Source organism: Amphiura filiformis, chromosome 19 (assembly GCF_039555335.1).
Source record: "Amphiura filiformis chromosome 19, Afil_fr2py, whole genome shotgun sequence".
Lineage (NCBI taxonomy): Eukaryota > Metazoa > Echinodermata > Ophiuroidea > Amphilepidida > Amphiuridae > Amphiura > Amphiura filiformis.
In genome coordinates this window covers 12,037,305-12,063,221 of record NC_092646.1, presented here as the reverse complement: position 1 = coordinate 12,063,221, position 25,917 = coordinate 12,037,305, and the positions used below count along the sequence as shown (strand labels likewise).

The 25,917-nt window shown below is 37.4% G+C and overlaps 1 protein-coding gene across 2 annotated transcripts in view; it reads left to right on the top strand.

Moving 5' to 3' along the window:
- The window catches only part of LOC140140922 (intersectin-1-like), a 99,168-nt gene that overhangs the window by 11,257 nt on the left and 61,994 nt on the right, over nt 1-25,917 (top strand). For both annotated transcript variants that reach the window (XM_072162682.1, XM_072162681.1), the window contains exons 2-15: nt 9,562-9,603; nt 10,443-10,523; nt 11,639-11,702; nt 12,276-12,460; nt 13,721-13,843; nt 14,811-14,940; nt 15,560-15,727; nt 15,900-16,177; nt 17,172-17,278; nt 17,848-18,012; nt 18,917-19,066; nt 19,470-19,610; nt 19,997-20,084; nt 21,611-21,750. In XM_072162682.1, coding sequence (XP_072018783.1) covers nt 9,582-9,603; nt 10,443-10,523; nt 11,639-11,702; nt 12,276-12,460; nt 13,721-13,843; nt 14,811-14,940; nt 15,560-15,727; nt 15,900-16,177; nt 17,172-17,278; nt 17,848-18,012; nt 18,917-19,066; nt 19,470-19,610; nt 19,997-20,084; nt 21,611-21,750 — 1,842 coding nt within the window. In that variant the 5' untranslated portion in view covers nt 9,562-9,581. The remainder of the gene's footprint in view (nt 1-9,561; nt 9,604-10,442; nt 10,524-11,638; nt 11,703-12,275; nt 12,461-13,720; nt 13,844-14,810; nt 14,941-15,559; nt 15,728-15,899; nt 16,178-17,171; nt 17,279-17,847; nt 18,013-18,916; nt 19,067-19,469; nt 19,611-19,996; nt 20,085-21,610; nt 21,751-25,917) is intronic.

Sequence of the window (25,917 nt, the reverse complement as noted above, 5' to 3'; positions counted from 1 at the left end):
TAATGCATTCTCACTCAGAACCAATGTTTGTAACCTGCTGCCAAACCTTGCAAATGCTATTGGTTCAATACTATGCAAAGTACTATTATCCCAGTAGAGATGAGTAACATTACCTGGTGGATACAAAACTTGAGTCTCAGACACATGTCCATCTGTGCAGTTACTGATTATGGTGTCAACATCATCCAAGGTACAGGTACAATTAGATACGCATTCCATGTGACATTTTGTTACATTTCCATAATACCAAGATTCATTTACATAATACCAATATTCGATCTCATTGACACACTTGATTGTCCCATTATTGTCCTGTCCATTCACAGTCATCTGTATACTACATGAAAACAAAACCAAGTATAACACTAATGCTATTCCCATATAGCATAGGAATATACCAGGAATTCTGCAATAAGCCAGTCTAGCCATGGTGGTGTTGTCAGCTCTGTTTCAAATCACAAAATGATCATATCAGCCTGATTACTTGATGTGTTATGAAAGTAGAGGTTTAATATTTCACTTTACTAATAAATTACTTGATTGACCAATGATACAATACCTGTTGCGCAGGTTTCTTGATTGCATTGGATAGACCTGGTGTATATTCCGTACATATATAGTTACTCACTAACCATGTCACTGGCACGAACACTGGGGGCGGGGCAACCTACCAGTATTATCTGATTAGATTGGATGCACATTGGTGTATATCACCTACATGTATGGTAAAACTACTAGCAGAATGCTGGGGGGCAGGGCAACCTACCAGTATTATCTGATTAGATTGGATGCACATTGGTGTATATATCACCTACATGTATGGTTATAACCTATCACTGTCAGAACACTGGGGGCGGGGCAACCTACCTGTATCTGATTGGATTGGAGCCATCCCCACGTGTTTCTCACCTAGATGGATATAGTTGATCACTGGTAGACCACTGGGGGTGGGGCAACCTGCATGTACTGGCCTGTATTATCTGATTGGATTTGATACGCTCAGTGTAGTGGTGTATCTACATGTATCATTCGCTGGCAGAAAACTGGGACAGACGGACAACCATACATGTATCATCATGGGCATTTGGTATAATGAATAGCAGGTCTTTTGGTATATTTGAAGGGGATAGAGAAATTAAGGACTGTCTTGTTTATAAAACTCACTAAATCAGTGTAGAGTTTTATATAATATGTACAGTTTTGCACAGCTTTCTTTATTGGAGTGAGCACTTTTATAATAATGATAAATGCTCTGCACAAGTGTGGACCAGGAATTTAAAGGTGGGTGTAGGTCCATTTTTATGCCTCCACCAGAGGTACATGTAATTATGTTTCCTGGTTGTCTGTCATTCTGTCCATCCGTCTGACTGTCCGAGGTTTGCGAGTGCAATTTCTTGAAGGGGGGGGGCACCAAATTGACCAATTCAGCATCGATTCTGCACCCCCTCCAAGCGATGAAAGTCAAAATTTCAGCTTGCTCAGTATTTTGCATTGTTTTGTAAATTGATTGCATTTGCTGACTGAGCAGGAATATTTTGCTTAGAAACTGATAGATATTTAAATGGTATTGCAGGTTGAATTTGATTCTCAGTTGATCACTATGTAGATCTGTTAAAATAATTTTGGTCAATTTTTTTGAAAAACCTGACTTTTTTTATATATATGTTTACACATGTTTCAGCTTTCACATAGATGGATTCTGCCAAATGTATTGTGTTTCTAAGGCAACAGAGCAAGTTTGAATTAAAGTACAGTAATTAATTCTGACTTTAAAATCCCCTAGAACACCACAGTTAAGCGGCTAGGATAGTATGCGAGTTTTCTTTCATTTTAGCATATTAGTTTGGCTTAAAATGAGCAGAAAACTTTCCTGACAGTTTTAGTTATTAATATTTCATAATATGTGGTGAAGAATTAAATACATGTACATGTGTACTTAAAATTTGACCAAAATCACAAACTACAAATTGGGGGGGGGGGGTGTGGGGTACCAGCCCCCAAAGATTTTTTATCCATCGCACGTTTATGCCCAAATGACCTAAGCTAATCATAGATCCATCCTTTGTGCTAATTTTAGTACAAAAATTTTTACCCAGGGCCTTCATTTCATTTCATATATATTTATTTCACAATCGTGGCCATGGGCCAAATTACAGAGAAATATTACAATTATAATTAAATACTTAGAATAACACACAAATTTAAAACATTTATAAATACACAAGTATTGCACATGGTAATATAAATAAACATGACACATGGAAAATATATTATTACAAGGACATAAAGATATGAAATTTGCACAAATAAAATAGGCCAATTACAATGAAAAATATCACCAAAAGATTTGATTAAAAAGCACTAAAAAACAAAATTTAACCTGCCAGCAGGATAAAATCTTTATGAAAAAAATGTGTACATCCATAACAAAATGATGCACTCGTCGGACGCCACACGCGTCCCACCCCGCACAACAGCCAGGAACAAACACAGACCCATCCCAAGCGGAGGCCACTCCAAATCATCCGCAAGTCACATGGCCAAGGAATGTTCTCTGTACTCCCAAACCATGTGACCCAGGGCTGACCCAAAGCGACATCCACCCGAGACAAGTCCGGCATCTACTCCCAGCTACCATGCGAAATGAGACACATGTAGCAGCCGACAAGCGCATCCCTCTGACATGTATGCACACAAATTGAATTTAGATAAAAGCAAGTGGGGCATTTAATGCATGTTTAAAAGTGTGACATAAAAGGGGATGGGGCTCTGTTTGAAGCGTTTCGTGTTGGCCCTGAGTTGTGTATGATCTTGAGCATTGCGCAAACTTCTGCCATGGACCGAGATTCTGGTGGGGGTAATAAATGACTGGTTCTTAGACTGTCTCTCAGTCCATTGGCAAAAGTTCGCAATGCTCAACCCTTCTGTCTTCTAGCTTTTTAATATTGCACTGTTGTATTGACTTTGAATATGAGATGTATTTATAACCAAGTATGGTTCTAATAGCCCTTCTTTGTATGCGCTCAAGATCACTAGCTTGTTTACATGTGAGCCCCGAATGCCAAACCACATCAGCATACTCGAGCACTGGTCTGACATAGCTTTTGTAAACGACCGTAAGTTCATCCTGGTCAAAGCCAAATCTTTTCAGGGATCTAAGCATGAAAAGACGAGTGTTTGCTTTCTTGATCATAATATCAACCTGAGATTGCCATTTCAGGTCACTTTGAATACAGATACCCAGGATTTTGGCTTTGTCAACATAATCAAGCTTGTCAGATCCAATGCTCAAGTCTGCATGATGTGGTTTGGTTTTACTAAAATTAACCTCAAGTGCCTGGCATTTCTTGGCATTAAGATTTAGGCCATTAGTTGCTGCCCAGTCTGAGAACTTATTCAGATCTTCCTGGATATGACTATTGCTATCACTAGTAGAGTTTTCAGCAAATGTGAGATCATCAACATACTTCCAGACTTCTGCATGTGCATCATCGGCGGCATCATTGATGAGGATTTGAAAACCAATTGGGCCAAGCTTGGTGCCCTGCGGTACACCAGCTGTGAGTTGCACAAAGTCTGAAAGCATGTTGTTGTATCGCACACATTGCAGTCGATGCTGAAGAAAGTCACAAAGCCAAGGTACTATGTTCCTCGCACACCCATTTGAATAATTTTTGTGATGAGAATGGTGTGGTTGACCAAATCAAAGGCTTTAGAAAAATCAGTCAGGACAATCGTTCGGTATTGTGACTCACTTCAGCACCAGTATGAAGGTAATGCATCATATTGACTAGATAGTGATTAGTTGACACACCTGCTACATTTCCAAATTGCCTGATGTCTAACTTGTGATTAATATCATCAATTACCCATCTCGATACAAAACCCTCAGCTACTTTGGCGAAGATTGAGGTCAAAGAAATTGGCCGTAACTTATCAAGAGTAGGGGGTCTTTGTTTTGGTATAGGCACAACGATACCTTGTTTCCATTGACTTGGTACAATACCTTCAGTAAATGAGGAATTAAGAATATTTGTCAAGGGGATGCTCATCTCATAGGCAAATTCCTTAATGATTTTACCAGGGATACGATCAGGTCCCCCAGATTTGTTGGGGTTAATTTTCTGTAACTCAGAATAAACTTCCCAAGGGTGCAGTTTGGGAGCAGGGTCTTTGGCTGGTAAATCGCAGGTAGCTTAGATGTATCCAATGGGGGTACATGCGCAGATACTTTAGCAAACATGTCATTGACCGCATCAGCCTTACCCTTCTCATCATCATCACAAACACCTGGGATGTCCAATCTGAGCTCAGATCGGCCAGAGTTAGTAACCTTTTGATTTGTTGGTACCATTTTCTTGACTCCGCTTTTGAAGACCTCTGATTCTGTTGGCATGGTAATCTATTTTTGCCTTCTCAATTTTACGCTTGACCTCGCTTTCTCAGTTTACGCCACTCTTGATCAGAGCCGAAATGAAAGCCTTTTGACGCTTCGCAATCAGGTCCTTAATCTGAGGGTAATCCAAGGTTTGTCATTCGTGTGAACCATCTTCTTTTTTTCGGGGAAGCATGAGCTCATACCTTGATCAAGAATGGTGTAAAAAGCGTCAGCTTTATGCTGAGTACCATTTGTTTTTAAAACCATATGCCAATCAAGGCTTTGAATCCAAGTTCCAAATGTTCGGATTCCTGACTCGAGCAATGGGCGGGTGATCTGTGTTTTCCTTTTATGATGAACAACTCTATGCCTTTTAGGTTTCCAGAGAACGCACAAATGATCACTTTTCCCTATTGATGAGTAGGGACACGGCTTCTCATAGCAAGCTCTCATATTGTCACTTGTAATTATAAGGTCAAGGGTTGCCTGTGCTCGAGTATGGAAATCGACAATTTGGAATAGATTGTTACCATTAGTCAATTGTGATATGTTCATACGGTTGAAGTCGCCAGTGATAATAATGCCAATATCAGGATATTTGGATCGGAGAATGTCAACACTGCTTAGAAGATGTTCCAGTAGAAGGGGTTGAAGTGGCGATTTAGTGGTGATGTACACAGCACAAATAGCTATAGCGGATATGCTTCTTGGCAATTTCTTAGGTCTTACTTTAACCCATAGGCACTCCAGCTCGGGTGGGACTTCAATATCTGTGATGGGAGAGGCAGGTACATCCTCTTTCACATAAATGGCAACACCACCGCCACCTTTATGTTCCCGGGACTGGGTGTATAAGTTGTAGTTGCTGATGCCGAGTTGGTTTACAGGCATGAAATCTTTGAACCAAGATTCAGTGACAACGCCGGCGTCAACATTGTTCTGATCAAATACCACACTAATATCATCAAACTTGTTACCAAGTGATTGGGCATTAGTCATGAAGATAACTGGGAGTTGGCTTGCTGTCGCCTTTCCCTCTTGGTTGGCTGTGGGAAAGGGTGTGGGCGGGGGTGTGGGGTTCGGTCCATCAGGTGACCTTACCCGGGGGTAGGACCGGCCGTCAAAGATTGCTATAGAGGGGGGTTGGTGAGGCCCACCATTGGTTTCTACGGTAAAATCAGTGATTTTTATTTACTTTCTGTGAAATTATTCCAAGAGCTACTGAATTTTTACTTGTTATTTAGGTTGAAATAGTCATTTCATTTAATGTCGAAGAAAAAATGGGTGAAAATCACATTTTTTTTTCATAGTCTGTGTTACAAAATATGGCTCAGAAGTTCTAGGGTTAAGGCTTTAAACATACTATAGCTGGGCTCGTACTTATTAGTCATTTCAGTGTGGAAGGTGACTTCCTTTCAGTGTTACCAAACATGCAATTTGGTAGCCCAATTGGGTGGCATTTGGCGATCTTCATTCTTACTTTTGGCCGTGTCCTGTCCTAGAAAAACCAATGGTTTTTAAAGGAAAAAAGTGTGGTGACTTTTCGACACTGACCGTGTCACTGAGGTTTTTGGTAGTTCCCTGTTCCATAAAAACTAATTGTTAAGTGAGAAATTGGGTGACTTTCTGGTGATTTGATCAATGATTTATTTTATCAACTGTGCTTCCTTTCTGTGCCAAGCCATCCATGGAATTAGCCTAGAAATATTTTTTTATTTTTCACTCTCACGTTAATGTTTAGTTGGACATGAGTTTGTCGTTGTTACAATGACAAATTTCAATACATGTGACCATAACTAACACAGGGTGCACCACAGACACTATATTTACTCACACTGGAAATTAGGTTCATCAAGTAAAGCATTTTTCACCTAAATTGGAACAATTTTTGCTCACTAATTCCTCAAATTGACTATCTGTTGTTATACATCATTGCAAATTTGTGTGCACCAAATATAATTTTCACTGGGCCAAAATTGTGACGTACAGCTACTGAGTAAACACTGGTGCATTCTGCACGCAATGCAAAGGCTGCCTACTGTATTGTGTAATAATATCAATGGTATTGTAATGGCTACTCCCCATTCATTAAAAAAATATTATCCTGTTTTGCCAAATGAAACATAGCTAAATCCTAATCCTTTAGTTAGTCCTAACTGGCAATAAAAGTCAAATTTTAATATTTGGCCAATTTGAGGGAAAATGGTCCAAAAACATACAATTTTGCATGTTTTCTTACAATTGTAGTCACAAAATTGTAAGACTTGGCGCATTCAAAATATAAGTATAAGGTAAGAGTTAGCTCATAATTTTAATATTATATGTTATTTTTGCTAATTGGTTAGGAAAAAGATTGGAAAATGTGTTTTCCAAAAATTAGAATGCATAACTTGAAATTAGTCTTTGTTCAGTTGATTGTCATAGAATACGAAAAAGGTCAAAAAACACCTTAAAAATGCATGTTTTTGGCCCTTATTTCCAAAAATTGACCAAATATTAAAATGTTACTTTCATTGGCAGTTAGGACTAACTAAAGGATTAGGATTTAGCTATGTTACATTTGGCAAAATAGGGTAATATTTTTTTAATCCAAAAAAATTAGTTCTGTATTTTTCTGGAACGGGGACTAGTTAGGGGGAGGGCACTTATTAGTGTGCAGAATTGTATTTGAAGTGTATGATTATTATAAAAAAAGAAATAAACACTCCCATATACATATATATGTGACCGTACAGCACGAATGAGCCGTAAATTCCCTAAATTGTATTCTGAGTTACAGCGTAAAATGTGTACGAATGTCATATTCAATGTCGTTGAAGGAGCAAAGTTTAACAAACTATAACCCCGCTTCTGGGTATCGTTTGAAGTCAAATGATATACCATTTTAAAGCTTATGATGTATATTTGTTAAACATGAAATAAAACAAAATTGACCGGGGGAGGAATTTACGGCTCATTCGCCGTGAACGGTCACATATGTGTCATGAGAACACATGTGCCTATATTCCAATCACTTCGTTTTGATACATTTAGAGCCAAAAGGTTTTAGCAGAATTGCCTGACTGCCCTTGCAAGTCAATAAAAGTCTCAATTCACGCTCGCGTAAATTCACATAAGGGTGCGCTACTCACGCATTACGCAACGCACAACTAGCGTAAACTGCGCCCAACAATGTGCATGCCATTCTACATTGTGTATCGATACACAGTGTTATATTTAAAGCCATTATAATATTTGCTGAGGAGAACGCCCCCAAGAATTTTTTAATTCTGGCTTTTACATGATTGTAATGTACTTTAGTCAATAAAGATACTCGGCAAAAATCAAGACTTTAGGTGCTGTAGTTTTGTCAAAATCCGAGATTTTGAATAAAACGATGGAACCAGCGTTTTATTATTACGATGGAAATATTAGGCGAACACGTATGCACAGTACGTACATGGCGTGCGGGATACACATACACACACCCCCCGAGGATCGTACCGTATTACAACGGCGGGATCCCCCGGGAGTAACATGCATGGGCGCTAATTAGTAAATTCCAATTTTCTATGCTTTACCTCACTTGTTCGGCTCAAAATTAAAAGGGACATATCTGACAGTAAAAGCTAACATTTTATGGAAAATAAATACTAATCTATTTTTACAGAAATGTTATAATACGACTTTAAGCCGAACAAATTAATAGACGATGCTGGACTTGACTTAGCCATTTGGTGAAGCATCTGTAGTTATTATTAGTCTATGTTAATTGGTCAGTGTCTCAAAAGGGATTTGTGGTAAGCCATATCACAGCAGTATTCACACCTGAAATATTAGGCAGAACGTTTTTTCTCTGTTTAGATAGACTGTCTGAATAAAGTCTGCACAAAAAGTAACTCAGCTGTTATAAATATGCCTATAGATTCGGAACTAATAATTGTTTTCACAATATTTCAACATAGCGAGAAGGATGATTTATTTACACGCATTTTGATACCCTAATCGTCAAATGTCGTTCAATATTAACGACACAGTAATGCTTTTACAGAAAAATACCCGAATTTAAAAGTTGCAGTTTACAGCGATCAATGGTTATAATGCCAGCACTGTAAACACGCAAAGCCCGCCATTATCTTTGCGCTTACTTCAAATCAATACAAATAACTGCAACTTTTAAATTGGGGTATTTTTCTTTCAAAACACTGCTGTATTGTCAATATTGAACAAAATTGGACAAATGGGGAATCAAAATGCGCGTAAATAAATCATCCATCTTTTTATGTTGAAATATTGTGAAAACAATTATTAGTTCTGAATCTATAGGCGTATTTATAACAGCTGAGTTACTTTTTGTGCAGACTTTACATACATATAAAGCAGCCATGGATATAATGATGGATAGGATCTTGCAATTCAAGTATTTATACATTATTTTATGACATTTTGCTTGCAGGGGTATTGCTCATCATGTGAGGGGTATCAGTCATGCTCAACTGTTATCATAATCCATAACTTGAGGTCAAATTTTGAGCTATGGTTGCTCAATAGAGGTCATTGAGCTATGTCATTGAGAATGAGATCATTATTACTGTAAAAGTGGTCATTTTCATGCATGTATTTTTTTTGCGTAATTTTTTGCACATGAAATTTTTTTGCGCTTTGCTGATTTTGAACTACATTGCTTGTTTTTAATTTCGTGATTTTGAGTTTTCTTACATAGACATATACATTCAAAGAATATATTTGTGTGTTTTTATTTTCGCAGTAGCTGTGTTGCACGTGAAAAGCGCAGAAATTAATGTACCGCAAAAATTTCCACTTTTACAGTGTACTCATAGCGTGGTGCTTGCAAGGGTATTGCTCATCATGTGAGGGGTACCAGTCACTAGAATCACATGCTCATCTGTCAGGACAAAGTTCTATAACCCCAATATAATTGTACATAACAGAATGACCATTGAATATTTTGAGTATTACAAAAAATGTAAAACTCATACCCTAAAACTTGAGGTCAAGTTGTACTCTCTCATTGTGGTATGGACTTCATTGAATTATGACATTGGATTTGGACGTGATACCATATTTGCTTTATATATGTTATATATAATATAGTGTGTAATACATTGAACTGTCAATTCATATCTGGGTTGTGATAATTTTGTTCATATTGATATTATTTTTTGTCATTATGTGTATTTTAGGGACCTGGAAGCTGTACAAGATGATGCAAGCTGGTTATCAGGGTGAGTGCTGACTAATTGATATTATTATAAATTTTTAACAACATTTGTTTAAAAAGTGCTTAAATGACATAAGTTTTGTAAAAAGCAATATATATATTCATAAGAAATAAAATTTGTATTTTTTTCTGTAATGTTAGTCATCACTGTCAGATATGTCCCCTTTTAAATAAATGGGGCAAAACAAAGAAAATAGAGATTTAATTCCAGTGCCTATAGGCTCGCCAATGAGTGCCACGCCGTCGATCATGAGTAATTCTTAGTCCGTGGGAGTGGTCTATTACGTAGACACATAATCTGATAGGACAATCGCATGATTTTGGGTGTCGTCTATCAGGCTGTAGACGACCCCACGTCATCATGAGTGTTGATAACGCGTAACACGCTCATAGAGCTGTGCGTATGTATTGTGTTGTATGCGTAGACACAGTGCGGAATACTCGCACACGCTAGCAGTACGTGCAACAAAAGATGTGAAATTGTAAACAAGTTTCGTTTATTTTAGAAAAAGGGGAGTTTTTATGACGGTAACTTAATTTTTGCTTAAAAAATAGTTTACAATTATTAAAATGATATTTAAGTGACTAAGAATGAGAATAAACGATAGGAATTTTTATTTTGACTATCCTCTACAGGTCTATGATAGACGACAGGCAGGTCCAATATTTTTATCGTAGTGGATACCGGCTGCGCAGGCATCCACTACTCAAAATATTGGACCTGCCTGTCATCTATCACACGATAGAGGATCTATAGTCAAAATAAAAATTCCTATCATTTATTCTCTAAATAAGGCTGATGACCAGACTATTTATATTATATGTCTTTATTTTGTTACACAGATTGGAGGATAGCCCCAGAGGACCGGGCCAAACATGATGCACAATTCTTTCAGCTTAAACCCATTGCTGGGTTTATTACAGGTACATACATGTGACTTTAATTTACAATTGTGTTTGTTCTGCTTTCTTGCCATGTAGGCATCAATATAAAAAGTCTAGGTTTTGAGATACCTTCTTAAAATATCAAGAGCTATATCTAAAGAACCACTGAACCAATTATGGGTTTGTTCGTAGTATTTGCAGTCAAAAACATGTAAAATTGGGCCCTTTGTTCAGAGGAGGGGCATAGTTTGAGGGTTATTTTCATAACAAAAACTGCTGGGGCATTTATTTGAAGGGGAGGGACTTTTTGAGGAAATAAGGTATTTTATCAAAACAAAACCCTTGGCTGGGCGATGGTCACAGGCATGGCTTCCTATACTTGTTCTGCTGGTTGGCACCTGAGGGGTCAGTAGGTTTAATCCTTGACGAGGAAAACAACTTTTCTGTTCATCTTTCTTCCTTCCTTCCATCCTTCCACTTGGTCAAAATGCAGTTTTGGAGTTTGGGTTAAAAACTCTCAGGCTCCAGTTATGAATAGGCTGTAATTTATAGATTAATGTCATAAACAGTCATATAACAATAAATTCTGGTGATTTCAAGAAGACCTTGTGTTGCATTTGGATGAAGCAGGCTCTTAAATAAACATCAAAACTGATTGGTACTAATTATTTTGATACAGCCTCTATACCTATGCATCAGCGAAAGGATTGACTATATGGCTCTTGGTTTCGGAAAAAAGATAGGGCCACCCCTGCTTTAGGTGAAATGATATCTAACTTTTAAATTTAGGTTTATAACAGACTAAAAGGAAGCAAAGCAGCGGAAGGGAGTTGCAGTGTATATGCTTGCTCCATAGCACATGTATAGAAGAATAAATGATGATGCTCTAGATATTGAAAGCTGTGGATAGATTTGCGATACTTTAGGGATGATATTTTTTCAAACAAAAATCTAAGCACCCTTAATTTTAGCTAGTAATTGAAAGTAAGTGAGGCATTTTGTGTACATTTTCTATAGTATGTGCAGTACTATTTTGGTATTTCTGCAAAGCAAAATGGGCTACTCCCTTCAGCTGCTGTGAAAAGGAAGATGCAAAATGGAAATATTTGTCCAAATATTTCTCATGACTTGATTGTGTTATTTGTACTATGTAGGTGAGCAGGCTCGTGGATTCTTCCTTCAGTCGGGTCTTCCTCAGCCAGTACTGGGACATATATGGTAAGGATTGGGCTGTTCCATTTGAAACCATCACTCCCCCCTGTGGACATTTAAGTTAAAAGTCTTTCACAGAGGGAGTATGGGTTTCAAATAGAATAGATGATTGGGTAGCTTCCATTTGAAATAGTGCTCTAGTTGCAGCAGATATAGGTACAACCTTATTCAGGTAGAGTATGGGTTTCAAAATAATTAACCTTGGCCAATTTGAAAAACATACTCTCTCTGTGGAAGACTTAATTCTTAAATCTGCCACAGGGCATGGCAAATTTCAAATGGAAAATCCCATTTTTGCATTATTGCAGAGGCAGATTTAAGGGGGGAACGGTTTTTGCAGAACGGTGCCATGCCCCCCTAATTTTTGCAGAGCGGCTCCTGACATTGTGTGGGCACCGAGCTGCCCCTGATTTGAAATCTTGTACAATGTAATTTGACTGGAATCTGGTCTAGCCTATATTTGTCAAGTTATTTTAAAACATAAGCCCAAATCAATCATAACTATAACTTGTAGATCTAATTGAATGAAGAGTTACATAAATCTTAATAATGAGTGTATGAATATATTATTTTGCACAGGGGCCTTGCGGACATGAATGGTGATGGGAAGATGGACCAGCTTGAGTTCTCTATTGCTATGTACCTTATCAAGAGAAAACTACAGGGTATTGACTTACCAAAGGTACTACCACCATCACTGAAACAACCTGCTATGCCTGGACCTAGCTCGACTGGGATGGCAGGGTTTGGACAACAGCCAATGGGTAAGGTGATATGCACCAATTACATATTGCTTAATGTGGTAACTTTCCTAAAACAGCCACCGCTCATAAACATCCCACATCCCTCATAGGGGCAAGGCCATAGAGGTTGTGCGTGAAATTATTGATTGGCTCTAAACAAAGGATTTGAACCGGTGTCCTTCACCGTAATCATGGCGCAGTGCAGTCCATTCAATCAAATGTTGTCATCAACCTACTTGATCGTAGTGCATTTGTTATGTGTGTGAGACGAACTGTCATGGTAGATTGCAATCATGCTTTTGTTGAATGCATTTGAGTAGTCCGCCATATTTACGGTATGATACGCCATATGCACAACCTCTATAGGAAAATTGCTGAAAAATGGCTTGTGCCCCCCAATCAGACCGGGTTCCCCCAATCTTAGTCGGTGCCCCCTCCATATGATGACCCATGCTACGCCACTGAACCCCCCAACCCTCCCCCCGGGACCGAATTCAAACTGGTAACTTGCTTATGACTGCATTATAGCACTAGAAACAAATTTGTTTGATCCGTTGATTGACCGTCGATTATAGGTTAATGAACACATATTACTTGTCGGGAGAGAAATTAGACAAAATAATGCACGCACGCTGATGTTGATGCGTCTAATGCACAAGGGAATGCATGACGCATCAACGTCAGCGCAAGTGCGTTAGTTTGTCTAATTTCTCGAGCAACAAGTAATATGCTTTCATTAACCTTTTTCATACACGAGAAGAAAAAAACATGTGATTTTTCCTGTTTTTACACTATAACAAAATTATCACTAAAAATGTAGGAAAATAGAACCAAATAATAAATGCATCAACCTGCCCGAAAAATGAATGAAGCTTACGTGACTCGAACATGTGCGAAAGCACTGCGTGTAGTACGCGGAGTGCACATTAAACACAATCAATGCATGGTTTGGATTGTTTTAACGCTTGATCTGATTGGTTCTCGCTATCTAAGAGTGTATGAATGCTGATTCAATGCCAGTTATTAATGAACTACTTTGTTTGTTCCCCCCATTCTCAAACTTTATTTAGCAATTGGCCTGCCTAGTGGTCATTTTCTTCCATGATAGCTTTTTTTTTATTAGCTGGTCTGCTCATACAATTTGCCCCCTCTCATGGTCATGTACTGTACCATTGCTATGTCTTGGTACGTTATGGCAGTACTGAGAGTTCTTCAGCAAAACTGGATTTTAACAGAGTTTAACAATTCCACCACTAATGTGGTTTTGGTTGTTTGTTACAGGTATGGCTCCTATTGGCAGCATGGCTCCAATGCAGTCTGGTGGCATACAGGGTGGTTTTAGTCAAAGCTCCTTCACACTTCCTCCTGGTATGGGAGCTCCTAGGATGCCAGCAGCCTCTATGTGTAAGTAATATAGGGAATGGTGACACCCTATACTAACGAGTGCACAGTTCTTAAAGGTAAAGGAGTCAAACCTGCATTTTCTACAGGACGGAGTGTCCGCCCATCTCTCTTTCGTTAGCGATTAGGCCAAACTCCACCGTAAAATGTTCCTATGGGGGGATTGCTATACCTCCACTGCGAGTCTGTTACCGTCCCAGCATTTAGGAATGCCGGTACCCCTTTATACACCTGGGTGGAGAGGAGTAATCGAGATAAAGTACCTTACTCAAGGGCACAACACGATGTCGCCGCCAGGGCTTAAACCCACAACCTTCCGATTATGAGTCAATGCCTGTTTGGCTCGGCCATTGTGCACCCCAAGTACTTATTTCCCCTAAGACTTGTTAGAATAATAAGGATTAGTTTTTCACAAAATTTAGAACTTAAAATAATAATTAGTAGTACATTGTTTGACACAACTTATGCAAGTGGGGGGGGGGGAGGTGAGGAGGGGGTGCAAAGAGGTTTTGGCAGCCCCAGAGGAAGGGACAAGCAATTCTTGGCAGGCTAATGGGGGTGGGGGGGGGGGCAAGTAATTTTGGCATGTCGAGAGGGAGGGGCAAGCAATTTTTATGCCACTCAAGTCAAGTTTGATATGTGACACAATCTGGTCCATGGAGGCCAAAGGCGGCAAATATGAAATTGAGATAAAGGCAAAGGTATGGAGTAAAAAAACAATAAAATACATAACAAAATAGACATCACAACTTCATAACTTTAGAACCAAGTATGCTAGACCTTTGGTGTTTTGTTTTCAGTATATGATAGCCTAATGTTTGTATAAAAATAATAACTGTATCAACTCAATTTTCAAAAATGCCTCCTTTGCCCTCCATGGACTAGATCATGTTACATATCTCGAACCACTTTATGGGTCAGAATTCATTTTTAATGTCATTTCATTGTTTATTTTATCATTTGTTTTTAGCCCCAGCAAGAACCATGGGTGGTTTTGGTAGTCCAATGGCAACGTCAGCAACTATGCCTATACCAGGAAGAGGAGGGCCACCGCCTCCATTGCAGTTTGTGCCAGGGTCAGACCAAGGTTCACCTGAAAGGTAAGTCAGTTATATTGGATTCTCCCATTTAAAATCCACAAACCCACACATTGTATTCCAGCTGAAATTTTTCCAGTTGTATGTTAAATTCCATTTGAAAAATATTGACATTTATCACAATGTTACCACAGTTAGGCCTAAAAAATGTTTGATTGGCATAACATAAAATAAAATTAGGGTAGGTAAGTCAGTTATAACACATAACCCTTGTATAAATACTACTTAAACCTGGTATATCATTACAAGTCAACAGCACTACAAGTACACAAGGAGATTTGGCTTTACCTCATGCATTGAACAGGTGTAGTCCTGCATATCCTTACAGTTATAACACATAAACCTGATATAAGTACTACATAATCTGGTTAGGTCGGCAGCACTACAAGAAAAGTGACCTATACCTCATGTAACAAACAGGTTTAATCCTGATCACCCTTACAGTTATAACACATAACCCTGTTATAAGTACTACATAATCTGATTTGTCATTACAGGTCAGCAGCATTACAAGGAGAGTGGGCTATACCTCATGCATTGAACAGGTTTAGTCCTGCTTATCCTTACAGTTACAACACATAACCCTGGTATAAGTACTACATAATCTGGTTTGTCATTACAGGTCGGCAGCACTACAAGGAGAGTGGGCTATCCCTCATGCTTCAAAACTAAAATACAAACAGATGTTTAACACTTATGACAGAACCAAAAATGGCTTCCTAACTGGGCCTCAAGCCAGGAATATACTGATGCAATATGGACTACCACAAAATATGCTAGCACAAATATGGTAAGTACCAGTGCTAAACAAGAAATGCCATGGATGAAGTTCATGTTTCATTATTTTACATTGAATTGGAGAAGGGCTGCGAAAATTAACCAGGGACTGTGAAAATTACTAGCACTGAGACTAATAATTTCACAGAATGTTAATATAAATAGCTGATTCTTGTTGTTTTCAGGCAACTCTCAGATGTAGACAGCGATGGTAAGCTTACCTCCGAGGAGTTCGTCTTAGCCCTTCACCTTGTGGACTTAGCCAAATCTGGCCAGGCTCTCTACCAGACCTTGCCACCTAATCTAGTGCCATTGTCATACAGGAGGGCTAGGCAGGGAAGCTTATCATCCTCAGGGGCGCCACCCTCTATGCCGATGATGGGTCAGCTAGGAGGTCCGCCTATGTCGCCTACCCTGGTGAACCAACCCAGTGTGGATGAGCAACAGCCTGAAGAAGTAATGGGTAAGAAATTAGTACTGATATGGGTATATGGGCTACCCCCTAACACCTTTTGACAGGAATTTGCCATTTGGGTCCCGCCCCACCTTCCAGATATTCACCGTCAAAGTGATGTAATGATCGAATTAACTACCATAGCAATAGGTGAAAACAAGTTTTTAATATATCGTGCCGCACTATAAGTTGGTTGCACTCATCACCTGTGTATATGTCTGCAATCATACAATACCGCTCTTTTCAAAAATACTAATCTTACAGGTGTGAGTGATTAGCATGATATGGTTCAATGCAGAGGTACTGTTTGAATAACAAAAATTGTTTTCACCTATTATAGATCTTCAAATATAGATCTTCCAGGCAATCTTCAAATGTTTCTTTGAACTTTTGCATCTTTATAAATAGTATTTTTATTTATTTATTGCATGTGGGTATTGTAATGACTAAAATGTATGGTTCTAATTTATCTCAATCACCATTATTCCATGACAGAGAGTTTTCTGTTGTTATGACAATCAGGTCTTCAAAAATAAATTTATTCCGCTGCCAATGATATCCATCCGAATCATTTCACTTCAACAACCTAAGCGCAGCTCCTCTCAGCACTTAAGATCGTAATTATCCCATATCAGCTCCCTATGACACCTTGGTGTGAGCTGAGGCAAAGCTTCTTGCCCAAGTGAATAACACATTGGCGCTGCACGGATTCGAACCCACGGCTCAAGCTGTCCTGGGATTATGAATCCAAGTCTAAACAAATCATATCTGGGACAACAGTTTAACACTGGTATAAATAAAAAACATATGCTATCTTCTGATATTAAATTTCAGTTTTGATGAGATAAAGTGGGGGTTGAGGATGTCGATCTGGTTAGACACCATTAATTTGATATCTGATAATAATAATAATAATAATAAATAATAAATAATAAATAATAAATAATAAATAATAAATAATAAAATAAATAATAAATAATAAATAATAATAATTTTTTTACAGCACTGCCGGTGACCTTTGAAGACAAGAAGAAGGAAAACTTTGATCGAGGTCAACAAGAGTTAGAGAGAAGAAGAGCCAAGCTACGAGATGAGCAACAAAAAGAAAAGGTATGGGCTTAAGGGCTCGGATAGCAATGTTTGCAAAGTATTTTTTCTGGGACATGAGAACACATCAGATATATCGAATTGCATTTTGAATATGAGGAATGTCCTTCTAATATCAAATAATTTTGATTATTTTGTAATACATGTATAATACAAATTTTATGGCAAATTATTAGAATTTGATGTTATTTTTATTTTTGATATTTAACAGTCCTCGAAGTAAACTTAATTAATCTAATGATATGTAGCTGGGAGGAAAAGCCAACAAGTACTTTTTTCCCTAAAAATTTTAGATCTTTTGGGAAAAAAATGTGTACCTTCAATACAAAATGTCAACATTTTTAAATGATCATCGGTTTATCCTCCCAGATTTGGATCTTTTCTGAAAAACTGCTAGATGGATTCCTTGCATCATTTCCTTTCTGAAAATGCAAAGAACCAATACAAAACAATGTCTAATATGTTCCATTTTAAGTGACCCTGCATAATCCCTTAAATCATTGATGTCCTGTATGATGCAAGTATAAGATAGGACTGCAGCTATTCATGCACCTTATGATTTATGCACACAGGAGAGACAACAGCAAATTGAGCGACAAGAGAGGGAAAAGAAAGAAAGAATAATATTAGAGCAAGAAAGACGTCGTCAGATGGAACAAGAGAAGATGTTGGCACGCCAACGAGAGTTTGAGGCTGAGCAAGAAGCGCAAAGGCAGAAAATGATAGAACAACGAGAGGTAAGGGACGGTCTACCGTATTCAATCCATTAAGTGCTCTCATACATAATACACACTGGGGTTTAATATTGCGCCATTTCCTTTAGACCACAGGGTATAAAATACAACAACAACATAATATTTACAAAGCATACTTAGTCAGTGGAAGTGGTCTAGTTTGTAGACTCATACTAGGATTGGACAATCGCATGATTTCGGGTGCCGGCATCCACTACTCAAAATATTGGACCTGCCTGTTGTCTATCACATGGTAGAGGATAATAAACACTAAAATTCGTATCATTTATTCTCTAAATAAATAATCACAATCTGAGTGAAAAAAACAACAAACTTTTAAAACTGTATAATGAGCTAGAAGTACTGATAATCTCAAGTTAAATAGAACATTGTTGCGTACTTTGTGGTCACCTTAATGTTCAAAATCTACCCTCACTTTTGCTGCAGGTCTTTATTTCCCTCTGTTACCTTTATTGTTTGATTTCTTTTAAAATCCATACATCCCATATGAAAGACATTATCTTAATCTCCCACATGGGGGGGGGGGGGCAGATTTCAAATGGAGTCACCCATTCAGGTAACCCCATTTAAAATTCTCACTCCCTGCGAAGATTAAGATCGTGTCTTCCATATGGGGAGTATGGATTTCAAATGGAATGTCACATTGTGCATATTGTCTAACTGAATGATGCTAAATGGTTTGATATTCCACTTCAAATCCACACTCCCCATATGGAAGACATGACCTTAATATTCCATAGAGGAGTGTGTATTTCAAATGGAGGTACCTGAATGGGCAACTCCATTTGAAATATACATAGTGATCAGCAAAATTTTTCTGTAAAGTGTGCTGAAGCCTCTGAGTTAGAATAGCACACTAAAATCACCTCATGTTTTATTTTAATAGGCGGCAAGACGTGAATTAGAGCGACAACGACAGCTTGAGTTAGTACGTCAAAAACGGCAAGAGCTTGAAGCGCAGAGAATACGAGAACAGGGCGAAGTGGCGCATCTCAAATCCAAAAGCAAAACGTTAGCGTGTGAAATAGAGAACTTGGTAAGTATTCATACACTCATTTTTAGTCAAATTTTTATTTAGTTTGGTTATTCATTGCCAAATAGTTTTAAATATTATTATCAACAACTGTCAGGAAAGTTTTATGTTCATTTTAAGCCAAACTATTGAAGTCAAATGAAAGAAAACTTGCATACTATCTTAGCCACTTAACTCGGGTGTTCTATGGGGGATATAAAGTCATTATTATGACTTTATATAATTTAAACTTGCTCTGTTGTCCTAAAAACACAATGAATTCAGGTAATCCCATTTGAAATTCATACTCCTTGTGTGGAAGATTTAGGGGGCGAATGGATTTCAACTGGATTAACCTAATTTGTTGAATTCTCGTCGGTTGGAACTTTTTACAATAACTTTGTATCTTCATCTGTGTGTTCTTTAGGAGGATAAGAAGAATGAGTTAAACAGACAACTCGACGGCAACAAATCGGACCTTACAAATCACCACACAACCATTATTCTTATGTCACAGGCAAGAGATTCTAAAGTGGCTGAAATAGAAAGATTACAAAATGAAATTCGAGTAAGTAGAAGTTACGAGAAAAGTTTTTAATACATACATACCATCTAGGATTTGAAACTGGTACCTTCCGATCATTTGGCAAAATTTTTTTAGAGAGTTATGGTTAATTTATTGGTGTAGATGGTATGAGGGCGGTGTGATTAATTGTTTCCAAGGCCAGAAAAATTGTTTGATTGGCGGAACATTAAAAAAAAATTAGGGTCGGTGGGGATTTTTTTTTGTAACTTTTAAAGCTGTAAATTGCTGTAAAAAAGGCCTTGGAACTAAAAAAATGAGGTTTTCTGCAAATGCAACTGTTTGTTTGTTACTATCCTATAAGAAACTGAAAATTTAATATGATGTATGTTCATGCTCACACAAGTTTTTTGTTTATTCATTCCCAACAGGACCAAAGACAGATCAAACTAGCTCTTGAAAAAGACCGAGATGATCTGAGTGATGCTTATAAAAAAATGGGTGGAGACGATAAAGACTGTAAGTACAATGGGCTATTCCAGTTGAAATCCATACACCCCCTATGGAAGACACTATCGTAATCTTCCACACAGGGAGTGTGAATTTAAAATGGGGTTACCTGAAAGAGTGACTCCATTTCAAATACTCAACACTCCCTGTGTGGGAGATTAGGGTCATGTCTTCCATAGGGGTGTGTGGATTTCAACTAGAATAGCCTACTGTAGTATCTGTAAATAAATAACATTTGTACCAAGGGGTAGATCTAGGGGCCTGTCCCCCTCTAAAAATTTTATTAAAAAAAAACCAAAACAATATGTTTCGCAATTTTGACAAAAAGTTTGCAAAAAATTCCAACTCTGAAAGAGGGGATACCTTTGGGCTCCCCCAAGATTGTCATTAGAGTTGCACATTTGGGCAAGTGAAGTAAGCTACATTTTTTTTACAGATTGGGGCCCCCTTTGACTTAACTCACCCCTTGCAAATACTGCCTTTTGGTTTGAAGCAAGACATCCAATAGACCATTTCAAGTTAAGATCGGAAAACCAGGTGCAGTGAGCGGTATTTAATCAGTAAGCTAGGAGGTCAAAGTGGCAGACAAGAAATGCTGATAATTTCCAATATGGCGGGCCTTTACGTGATCATTCTGTACTTGTAGTGTATTCTTGGACAAATTAACCACTTCCAGAAGCTTGTCTCTTGGTAATTTTGCTTGTAAATAATCCACTGACCTCTTTTATTTTGATTCGAAAATATCAATTGAAAAATTATGCTGCTGTATTTGCTCATTGACAAGGGCAATACCATGTGCACGAGGACTGTGTCATATGTTGGATCACAATGACAACCAAACTGGAATTATAACAAGTCAAATTAAACCTGAATGTGGTTTTGTGATTTGAGCGTATTTCTTCAAGACTCTATCTAATTGTTGGGCATCATTCAAGCAGTTGTCAGAATCATGCAATAGCGAATGAAAAGGTTTATGTGTGTTGGGAATGGACATCAAAAATATTTGTTTGAATTGGTCAACAACATTCTTATTACTTTGCGCAGGTTCCCTGTTTTCACCTTGAGAATATGGGTAGGTAGTCAAGAAATAAACATATTTTGCAAGATCTGGACGTACTCTGTTCATTGAGGTACATTTCATCAACATCGACCCATGTTGCACTATTGTCCATCAACTCAGAAGCACAAAGTAAATCTGTGGTATCGGGGGTCGATGCTTTGCGTCACACGCAGTGCGTGTAAAAAACATGATGCAAAAAGAGTGTGGTGCACTCGGCAAGTACAAATTGTGCAGCAGTTGGCACGCCAAAGAAGCATTTACACAGAAGCAGTTTCCGCGGTCTATTTACTTTGTACTTCTGAGTTGACAGACTATAGATAGCAAATTGGTACAGAACACTGAAATGTGAGAAATGCATTATGGGAAGTGTAAGATATCTTCTCTTCTTGAGAACAACCATATATTTTTTGTTGATCTAATTATGAAAGTAGAAATTACCGTGTTTCTAAGAAATTGTGTATTTTTTCTTCTTCAGATGATACCCACTCGGCAATAATGCAAGGGTACAATAATAAAAAGAAGACAATAGAAAAGCTGAAAGAAGAACTGGCTAGGAATGAGAGAGAGTTGGCCAGTATACTACAGAAAAGTGACGCATCCAATACAAGAGTAGGGGTAAGTGATACATCTTTCTTACACCGTATCTGATTGGTTAATTATGTGATATATTTATCTGAGTGACCAATTAAAATACAGTATACTACAGAAAAGTGACGCATCCAATACAAGAGTAGGGGTAAGTGATACATCTTTCTTACACCGTATCTGATTGGTTAATTATGTGATACATTTATCTGAGTGACCAATTAAAATACAGTATACTACAGAAAAGTGACGCATCCAATACAAGAGTAGGGGTAAGTGATACATTAAACCCCCTGATAAGTACTGTCTTTCTTACATCATTTTTGATTGGTTAATTAAGTGATACATTTATCTAAGTGACCAATTAAAATATAGTATACTACAGAAAAGTGACACATCCAATACAAGAGTAGGGGTAAGTGATACATTAATTCCACTGATAAGTAATGTCTTTATTACAGTGTATCTGATTGGTTAATTAAGTGACATATTTATCTGAGTGACCAATTAAAATACAGCTTCTAAATATTTTCACTCAGACTAATGTTGGCAAATACAAAACTATATTATAGCCATAAATATGTGCCAGGGGCAAGGGTAAAAATAAGAGAGCTTGAACCAGGGGCCACTTATGCAAATAAGTGGCCCCTGGTTCACTAAGATTGGTAGAAACCAGGGGCCACTTCCAATTACCAAGGGGTCAATAAATACTATTTGATTTAAAATTCGATATTTTTGGTTCACTATCCAAGTTTTGTGTAAAAAGTGTCCCCTTATGAGATAGAACCAGGGGCCATTGCAGAGTTTCTGGGGCCAAACGGCCCCCGTCTCCCGCTTAATTTCACCCTTGGCCAGGGGTGATTTTTGAGCCAGTGAGCCAGGAATTTTATCTTTGCTATTTTTTAAAGTTTTTTTTTCATATCTAACCTTTTTGTGAAGTCATGTAATTACAGAAATGTCAAGAAATGTACCAAAATACTAGAAACGCCAAATTAAAGTCATTGACCTTTGACCTTTAATCGTAATGAATGATATTTAAATGTGGTGACAGTATTCACAGATAAAACCTCATGCCTGGTCTACATATCTGTCACTGAAAGTTTCATTATACCTCACTTCTAAGTTTCTAACCCTCCGTTGCTATGGAGAGAAAAGGAGTTGTTAGAAACGACTGGTAAAAAGACATAAAATAAATATCAAACTTTAAATCCTTGTTTTCTCAGATTCCGTCTCCTCATGCATTAATTCGTCTTAAGTACACAAATTTGCAGCCAAATCATCGGCTTTTAACATGGGGTTTGGACTAATTAGTAAATACAGATTTTTTTTAACTTTATATAAACCTGATAATAACCCAGTTTTGAAACTACGAGGGGCAGTCAGTATGTTTTAAGAGTGGACTCGTGACGTCATATGTGGATTGTTTTCATGGCATTTCTCAATGATTACATAAACACTGTACCTTTGTCTTTCAAACAACACATGTAAAAATTATATCATACACATGATTACGTAACAGCATTAGCATAAAATCAATATACTAGGGACACTGCCAAATCACACAAAAAGGCGGGCCTTTTAAATTACAGCAAAGACACATGTTTACAATGTCCGAGAACAGAAAAAGTACAAGGGGCATAAGGCTAGTTTTCGGCAAGAATAAACATTAGGTCCTCAGTTTGCATTTGGTAAAATATGAAGCTTGTCATTAAACTGTGGTGGAAATGGGACGTCTGGAAACTTCAACAACTTTAGGGCTTGAATGGAAGCAAAATTATTCTGCAAAAATGGTGTTAATGAAAAAGCAGTTATTACAAATGACATTAATTATCTCCAAAATGAAACAGACTAAAATATAATGACTGGTCACGTGTGAGAGCTAGTACTCAGTGCGATGATAACTGGTGCAAATCAAACAATAATCTGCGCATGCGTAGGTAGGATGACCAATACAACATGGTGGAAATGCACGAAAATGGCAAAATTCCATGTAAATAGGGTCTAAAATATTACAAAATGCTATGAAAATTTAAATTTAAATATTTATATGAATTTTTATGGATGATCTCAACCTGAACAAGTTTTAAAAATAAATTTCTTATTAAAACGATGGCCTCTCTCTCTGTACCACTACTTTTTGTATAAATGTAACAATGGTAGAATAACAGTTATATTTTAATCACGGATTCAAATATTTTCTAGGGAGACTCCCGTTTTAATTTTTGGAGATTAGTCAACAGAACTGGCAAAAAAAAAAAAAAAAAAATTTCCACGTTTTCTATTTTTGGCAATATCAAGATTTGTATAGAAAGAAAAGCCTTGTTTTTGTCAAAAATAAGACATATTTGACCATGCATTTTAAACAAACTAAAACCTTTACAGCCCAACAAACATGGTTTAATGAACTGGTAGTTTGTGTTCTATTACTGTTCCAAAAGGCAGCATTCTCCATTCTTTAATTCCCGAGAAAATATAAAAAATACAACAATACCTCATTTCAGCCTCTTATTTCACTTAACAAAAACAACTCAATTTCACCAGGTGACTCTAGACCATTGATTTTATGCTAATGCTGTTACGTAATCATGTGTGTGATATAATTTTTGCATGTGTTGTTTGAAAGACAAAGGTACAGTGTTTATGTAATCATTGAGAAATGCTATGAAAACAATCCACATATGACGTCATGAGTCCACTCTTAAAACATACTGACTGCCCCTCGTATATTACTTTAGCCTAAGTGGATTGGATTGGATTGTACCCAATCAGCTGATAATATTCATGGGGTCAATTCTCTGGGTAATCTTTGTAAAATTAATGAGAGGAATGATTATCTTTTCAAACCAGACATGGGGAGGGGCATATTTGTAATGTTTACACATATTTACAAATGTCCCAACTTACAGCTATTAGCTTGGAATCAGTCAAATTCATTGTGCTTGTAGGACAACAGAGCAATTTTGAATTAATGTCTTACCCTAAACGCCCGGGTACGACAAAATACTACTTGATATAGGTACTGCATGCAATCACCCTAAGTGATATAGGCATGCTTTTGTTGGCCAGGCCAGCGAAAGATCCGTGGCTAAGTGCCGCTGACCTAGTGCTTGGCATGCGAGGCGTCCCGGGTTAAAACAGGTTGATATATTTAAATTCAGAAGAATGTTGTACTTTATTTTAATTTCAGACCTGAAACTTTTCCTCTTTTTAGCTGACTGCCTCTCTTTTATTCCTGAATTTTATGCATTAATTTGTTTTTGCAGCCCAATTTGAGTTTTTTAGCATGATTTTGCACTAGTTTCCTCTTTTTTAAAGCATTTTTCTCTTTTTTCAGAAATGGTCAGTTTCAGGTCTGTAATTTGATGGTTGGATTTTTATATGCACTTCAGTATTATTTCAGACCTGAAACTGATCCTCTTTTAGCCGATTTCCTCTTTTTTATTCCTGTAATTTAGGCCTACACATTATTTGTTATTTTCAGCCCAATTTGAGCTTTTTAGCATGATTTTGCACTATTTTCCTCTTTTTTAAATCATTTTCCTCTTTTTTTTGAATGGTCAGTTTCAGGTCTGTAATTTGATGGTTGGATTTTTATATGCACTTCGGTATATACCATGCTAATTATATGACATTACTCAGCTTCCTTCTTTATTAATGTGTAATAATTGATGTAAGCATGTCGGTGTAGAACTTACAAGGAACTGTTATCTTTTTTTTTTCATTGTGCAGTTTATTAATGCAAAATTTCTTGTCACCATGCATGAGCTAAGCATTTTAAGCTAACCTCACTTTTTTGAAGAGTGTAACAAACGTTGATCATCAAAAAATGCAAAATTCCAATCCTTTCTGTAAGGGTTGGAATGTGAAAGTTGGGTATACCCTCCATATGGCCTTAAACATATATGACTTCAATGAGAGAAGACATGTTTTCACGACTCTGCTAAAACATGAAGCGGATAATAGCAAATCGATGAGCTGATGGGGCTTGCCACTGCGGCTGTTTATCATTAATATTGCATACTACTACTGTACTACTGTAGTGTACTACTGTCGTTGACTATTTATATTATTATTGTATACTGTTCTTACTAATTTGAAGGAATTGACATTGGAATTTACTAAGTAACTTGACAGTAAGTAAAATGGAATCTAATAACGAACTTGCCAAGAGTGTTGTTGATGCACTTGTTGTAAGTG